At 42.2% G+C, this 7,661-nt stretch overlaps 1 protein-coding gene across 1 annotated transcript; it reads left to right on the top strand.

Moving 5' to 3' along the window:
* Nucleotides 1–303: 303 nt before the first annotated feature.
* Nucleotides 304–2,443, top strand: LOC135204980 (clumping factor A-like). Its single transcript, XM_064235208.1, has 4 exons — nt 304–757; nt 1,022–1,238; nt 1,528–1,838; nt 2,130–2,443. Exons 1-4 carry the CDS (start codon nt 304–306, stop codon nt 2,441–2,443), a joined length of 1,296 nt encoding a protein of 431 aa, XP_064091278.1.
* Nucleotides 2,444–7,661: the final 5,218 nt, after the last annotated feature.

Here is a 7,661-nt window from a genome sequence, read left to right as displayed (position 1 = left end):
ACTTGGAAATAGTGATGCTGCTACACTTGGAAATAGTGATGCTGCTACACTTGGAAATAGTGATTCTGCTACATTTGGAAATAGTGATGCTACTACACTTGGAAATAGTGACGCTGCTACAATGAATAGTGACGCTGCTAAACCTTGGAAATAGTGATGCTGCTACACTTGGAAATAGTGACGCTGCTACACTTGGAAATAGTGACGCTCTTACACTGTGGAAAGAGTGATGCTGCTCACACATGGAAATAGTGGACTCTACTACACTTGGAATAGTGACGCTTCTACACTTTGGAAATAGTGATGCTGCTACACTTGGGAAATAGTGACGTTGCTACACTTGTAAATAGTGACGCTGCTACACTTGGAAATAGTGATGCTGCTACACTTGGAAATAGTGACTCTGCTACTTTTGGAAATAGTTATGCTGCTACACTTGGAAATAGTGAAGCTGCTACACTTGGAAATAGTGACGCTGCTACACTTGGAAATAGTGACGCTGCTACATTTGGAAATAGTGATGCGGCTACACTTGGAAATAGTGACGCTGCTACACTTGGAAATAGTGACGCTGCTACACTTGGAAATAGTGATGCTGCTAGACATGGAAATAGTGACTCTGCTACACTTGGAAATAGTGATGCTGCTACATTTGGAAATAGTGATGCTGCTACATTTGGAAATAGTGACTCTACTACACTTGGAAATAGTGATGCTGCTACACTTGGAAATAGTGATGCTGCTACACTTGGAAATAGTGACTCTGCTACACTTGGAAATAGTGATGCTGCTACACTTGGAAATAGTGATGCTGCTAGACATGGAAATAGTGACGCTGCTACACTTGGAAATAGTGATGCTGCTAGACATGGAAATAGTGACGCTGCTACACTTGGAAATAGTGACGCTGCTACACTTGGAAATAGTGATGCTGCTACACTTGGAAATAGTGATGCTGCTACACTTGGAAATAGTGATGCTGCTACACATGGAAATAGTGATGCGGTAAGACATGAAATAGTGAACGCTGCTGAACTTGGAAATAGTGATGCTGCTACACTTGGAAATAGTGACGCTGCTACACTTGGAAATAGTGACGCTGCTACACTTGGAAATAGTGATGCTGCTAGACATGGAAATAGTGACGCTGCTACACTTGGAAATAGTGATGCTGCTAGACATGGAAATAGTGACGCTGCTAACACTTGGAAAATAGTGATGCTGCTCACCTTGGAATAGTGATGCTGCTACACTTGGAAATAGTGATGCTGCTACACTTGGAAATAGTGATGCTGCAAGACATGGAAATAGTGACGCTGCTAAACTTGGAAATAGTGATGCTGCTACACTTGGAAATAGTGACGCTGCTACACTTGGAAATAGTGACGCTGCTACACTTGGAAATAGTGATGCTGCTAGACATGGAAATAGTGACGCTGCTACACTTGGAAATAGTGATGCTGCTAGACATGGAAATAGTGACGCTGCTACACTTGGAAATAGTGATGCTGCTACACTTGGAAATAGTGACGCTGCTACACTTGGAAATAGTGACGCTGCTACACTTGGAAATAGTGATGCTGCTAGACATGGAAATAGTGACTCTGCTACACTTGGAAATAGTGACGCTTCTACACTTGGAAATAGTGATGCTGCTACACTTGGAAATAGTGACGTTGCTACACTTGTAAATAGTGACGCTGCTACACTTGGAAATAGTGATGCTGCTACACTTGGAAATAGTGACTCTGCTACTTTTGGAAATAGTTATGCTGCTACACTTGGAAATAGTGAAGCTGCTACACTTGGAAATAGTGACGCTGCTACACTTGGAAATAGTGGACGCTGCTACATTTGGAAATAGTGATGCGGCTATACTTGGAAATAGTGACCGCTGCTTACACTTGGAAATAGTGACGCTGCTACATTTGGAAATAGTGATGCTGCTTGACATGGAAATAGTGACTCTGCTACACTTGGAAATAGTGATGCTGCTACATTTGGAAATAGTGATGCTGCTACATTTGGAAATAGTTGACTCTACTACACTTGGAAATAGTTGATGCTGCTACATTTGGAAATAGTGATGCTGCTACACTGAAATAGTGACTCTGCTACACTTGGAATAGTACTGCTGCTTACATTTGGAAATAGTGATGCTGCTAGACATGGAAATAGTGACGCTGCTACACTTGGAAATAGTGATGCTGCTAGACATGGAAATAGTGACGCTGCTACACTTGGAAATAGTGACGCTGCTACACTTGGAAATAGTGATGCTGCTACACTTGGAAATAGTGATGCTGCTACACTTGGAAATAGTGATGCTGCAAGACATGGAAATAGTGACGCTGCTAAACTTGGAAATAGTGATGCTGCTACACTTGGAAATAGTGACGGTGCTACACTTGGAAATAGTGACCGCTGCTACATTTGGAAATAGTGATGCTGCTAGCATGGAAATAGTGACGCTGCTACACTTGGAAATAGTGATGCTGCTTAGACATGGAAATAAGTGACGCTGCTACACTTGGAATAGTGACGCTGCTACACTTGGAAATAGTGATGCTGCTACACTTGGAAAATAGTGATGCTGCAAGACATGGAAATAGTGACGCTGCTAAACTTGGAATAGTGATGCTGCTAGACATGGAAATAGAGACGCTGGCCACACTTGGAAATAGTGACACTGCCTACATTTTGAAATATTGAAGCTGCTAGAGCATGGAAATATGACTGCTGTTACAAATTGGAAATAGTGATGTTGCTAGAGTCATTGAAATAGTGACGCCTGTGAACTTGGAAAATTAGGACGCTGCTACACTTGGAAATAGTGCATGCTTGCTTAACACTTTGGAAATAGTGATTGCCTGTAACGCACTTTGAAATAGTTGATGCTGCTACACCTTGGAGGAATAGTGATGCTGCAAGAACATGGAAATACGGTTGAGCTGCTAAACTTGGAAATTAGTATGTTGGCTAAACAATTGGAAATTGTGACGGCTGCTACAACTTGGAAAAGTGACGCCTGCTACATTTGGAAAATAAGGTGATGCTGCTTAAAGACAATTTGGAAATAGTGGACAGCTGCTTTCAAAACTTGGAAATAGTGATCGCTGATAACACTTGGAAATACGTGACACTTGGGACTACATTTGGAAATAGTTGATGCTGCTAGACATGAAATAATAGTGACGCTGCCTACACTTGGAAAAGGTTTTGATGCCCTGCTAGACATGGAAATAGTGACGCTGCTACATTGGAAATAGTGACGCTTCTACAACTTGGAAATAGTTGATGGTGCTACATGAAATAGTGATGCTGCTACACTTTGAAATAGTGATGCTTGCTACACTGATCGTTGGATGCTGCAAGACATTTGGAATAGTGACGCTGCTACTTGGAAATAGTGGATGTTGCTACAAATTGGAAATGTGACGCTGCTACACTTGGAGTACATAGTGACGGCTGCTACATTTGGAAATATGATGCTGCTAGACATGGAAATAGTGACCCGCTGCTACACTGAAATCGTGGATGCTGCTACACTTGGAAATTAGTGGATGCTGCAAGACATGGAATAGTGACGCTGTGCTACTTTGGAAATAGTTGATTGCTGATACATTTGGAAATAGTGACGCTGCTAAACTTTGGAAATAGTGACGCTGTACATTTGGAAATTAGTGATGCATGCTAGACATTGGGGAAATAGGGACATGCTACACTTGGAAATGTGACGCATGCTACACTGAATAGTGATGCTGCTACACTTTGGAAATAGTGATGCTGCTAGACATTGGATAATAGTGACGCTGTACACTTGGAAATAGTGAGCTGCTACACTTGGAAAGTAGTGGAGCAATGCTGACATGGAAAGAGTGACTCCTGCGACAGTTGGAAATAGTGACCTAGCTACACTTGGAAACTAAGTGATGCTGCTAGACATGGAAAATAGTGACTCTGGCTAGCCACTTGGAAATAGTGATGCCTCGCCTAGCACTTGGAATAGTGATGCTGCAGACAAGGAATCATGACGCTGCTCACTTGGAAATAGTGATCTGTTACCTGAAAGTAGTGACGCTGCTACACTTGGAATAGTGATCTGGTCTTACACTTGGAAAAAGTGCTCTGCTACACTTGGAAATAGTGAATGCTGCTAACTTGGAAAATAGTGACGCTGCTAACGCTTGGAAATAGTGGTGTGGCTAGACTGGAAATGTGACTCTGCTAACTTGAAATGTTTGGCTGCTACACTGGGAAATAGTGATGCTGCGTATCACTTGGAAATAGTGACGCTGCTACTTGGAAATAGTGAATGGCTGCTAGACATGGAAATAGTGACGCTGCTAACTTGAATAGTGAAGGCTGCTAACACTTGGAATAGTGATGCTGCTATACAACTTGGAAATAGTGATGCTGTTCAGACATGGAAATAAGTAACTCTGCTAACACTTGGAAATAGTGATGCTGCCTAGAACATGGAATAGTGACGCTGCTACACTTGGAAATAGTATGCTGCTACACTTGGAAATAGCTGACGCCTACACTTGGGAAATAGTGATGCTGCTAGACATGGAATAGGATGCGTACACTTGGAAATATGATTGCTGCCTACACTTGACAAAATAGTGACGACTGCTATCACTGGAAATAGTGATCGCTGCTAGACATGAAATAGTGACGCTGCTACACTTGCAAATAGATCGCGCTGCTACACTGGAATAGTGTGCTGTAGACATGGAAATAGTGACGCTGCTACACTCTAGGAAGAAATACGTGGTGCGTGCTAGACATGGAATAGTGACCTACTGCTTACAGTTGGAAATAGTGATGCTGGCTACACTTGAAATAGTGAGTGCCTGCTACACTTGAAATAGTACGCTGGCTTACGCTTGGAAATAGTGATGCTGCTACATCTTGCAAATAGTTAACGCTGCTTACAACCTGGTAATATGACCTGCTCCACATGGAAATAGTGACGCTGCACACTGGCAATAGTGATGCTGCTGACAAATTGGAAATGAGTGACGGCTGCTGACACTTTGGAATTAAGTGGATTCTTGCTACACTTGGAAATAGTGACGCTGCTACATTTGAAAATAGTGATGCTGCTACACTTGGAAATAGTTGACGCTGGCATACCTGGAATAGTGACATCTGCTAACTTGGACCATAGTGACGTCTGCTATAACCTTGGAAAAGTGACTCTGCTACAACTTGGAATACTGATGACTGCTACACTTGGAAATAGTGATGCTGCTAGACATGGATTAATAGTGACCTGTACAGCTTGGAAATAGTGACGCTGCGTACAACTTAAAAAAGTGATGGCTGCTACACTTGGAAATAGTGGATGCTTGCTAGACATGGAAAAGTGACGAACTGCTACACTTGGCAATAGTGATGCTTCTACACTTGGAAATAGTGATGCTGCTTACACTTACGGGAAATAGTGACGTTGCTACACTTTGTAAATAGTGACGCTGCTACACTTGGAAATAGTGATGCTGCTACACTTGGAAATAGTGACTCTGCTACTTTTGGAAATAGTTATGCTGCTACACTTGGAAATAGTGAAGCTGCTACACTTGGAAATAGTGACGCTGCTACACTTGGAAATAGTGACGCTGCTACATTTGGAAATCGTGATGCGGCTAACACTTGGAAATAGTGGGACGCTGCTACACTTGGAAATAGTGACGCTGCTAACATATGGAAATAGTGATGCTGCTAGACATGGAAATAAAAGTGATCTGCCTACACTTGGAAAATAGTGATGCTGCTACATTTGGAAATAGTGATGCTGCTACATTTGGAAAATAGTGACTCTACTACACTTGGAAATAGTGATGCTGCTACATTTGGAAATAGTGATGCTGCTACACTTGGAAAATAGTGACTTTTGCTACACTGGAAATAGTGATGCAGCTACACTTGGAAATAGTGATGCTGCTAGACATGGAAATAGTTACGCTGCTACACTTGGAAATAGTGATGCTGCTAGACATGGAAATAGTGACGCTGCTACACTTGGAAATAGTAACGCTGCTACACTTGGAAATAGTGATGCTGCTACACTTGGAAATAGTGATGCTACTGTTACTTGGAAATAGTGATGCTGCAAGACAATGGAAATAGTGACGCTGCTAAACTTTGGAAAATAGTGATGCTGCTACACGTTGGAAATAAGTGACGCTGCTACACTTGTAAATTTAGTAAACGCTGCTTACATTTGGAAATAGTTTGGAAAATGCTGCTAGACAAATGGAAATAGTTGACGCTGCTACACTTTGAAATAAGTGATGCTGCTTATACATGAAATAGTGAAACGCTGCTACCTTGAAAGTGACGCCTGCTTACACTTGGAAATAGTGATGCTGCTATCCTTGGAAATAGTGATGCGGCTACACTTGGAAATATGATGCTGCAAGAACCATGGAAATAGTGACTCTGCTAAACTTGGAATAGTGATGCTGCTTACACTTGGAAATAGTGACGCTGCTACACTTGGGGAAATAGTGACGCGCTGCTACATTGGAATAGTTATGCTACGACATTGGAAATAGTGACGCTGGCTACACTTGGAAATAGTGATTGCTGCCTAAAGACAATGGGAAATAGTGGACGCTGCTACAACTTGGAAATAGTGATGCTGCATACACTTGGAAATAGTGACGCTTGCTACACTTGGAATAGTGTGCTTGGCTACAACTTTAAATAGTGACGCTGCAAGACCATTTGGAAATAGTGACGCTGCTAACTTGAAAAGTGATGCTGCTAACACTTGGAAATAGTGACGCTGCGTACACTTGGAAATAGTGACGCTGCTACCATTTGGGGAAAGAGTGATGCTGCTAGAACATGGAAAAAAAAAAAAAAAAAAAAACAAAGTGACGCTGCTACACTTGGAAATAGTTGATGGCTGCTCACTTGGAAATAGTGATGCTGCAATACATGAAATAGTGACGCTTGCTAAACCTTGGAATATGATGCTACTACATTTGGAAATAGTGACGCTGCTACACGTGGACATAGTGCTGCGCTTACATTTGGAAATAGTGAATGCTGCTAGACATGGAAATAGTGACGGAGCTGCTACACTTGGAAATAGTGAACCCTGGGACGGCTACCCTTGGAAATAGTGATGCTGCTAGACTGGAAATAGTGACGCTTGCGACAAACTTGGAAATAGTGGGTATGGCTTGCTAGACATTGGAAATAGTGACGCTGCTCACTTGGAAATAGTGACGCTGCTACACTTGGAAATAGTGACGCGCTAATGAAATAGTGATGCTGCTAGGGAAAGGAAATAGTGACGCTGCTACACTTGCGGGAAAATAGTGATGCTGACTACACTTGGAAATAGTTGATGCTGCAAGACATGGAAATAGTGACGCTGCTAAACTTGGAAATAGGATGCTGCTACATTTGGAAATAAATAGTGACGCTGCTACACATTGGAAAATAGTGATGCTGCTACATTTGGAAATAGTGATGCTGCTAGACATGGAAATAGTGACGCTGCTACACTTGGAAATAGTGACGCTGCTACACTTGGAAATAGTGATGCTGCTAGACATGGAAATAGTGACGCTGCTACACTTGGAAATAGTGATGCTGCTAGACATGGAAATAGTGACGTGTACACTTGGGGAAATAGG

Source organism: Macrobrachium nipponense, chromosome 48 (genome assembly GCF_015104395.2).
Source record: "Macrobrachium nipponense isolate FS-2020 chromosome 48, ASM1510439v2, whole genome shotgun sequence".
NCBI classification, from domain to species: Eukaryota; Metazoa; Arthropoda; class Malacostraca; order Decapoda; family Palaemonidae; genus Macrobrachium; species Macrobrachium nipponense.
Note: the sequence above shows the minus strand (reverse complement) of the source record. Positions and strands in the feature narration are given on the sequence as shown.

Excerpts from the sequence above, each read along its gene's own strand:
- LOC135204980 (XM_064235208.1), top strand. The coding sequence starts at position 304 with ATGCTGCTACACTTGGGAAATAGTGACGTTGCTACACTTGTAAATAGT. Across the intron at positions 1,239-1,527 it reads ATGCTGCTCACCTTGGAATA|TGACGCTGCTACACTTGGAA; the intron begins GTGATGCTGCTA and ends ACTTGGAAATAG. Across the intron at positions 1,839-2,129 it reads CGCTGCTACACTTGGAAATA|TACTGCTGCTTACATTTGGA; the intron begins GTGGACGCTGCT and ends CACTTGGAATAG.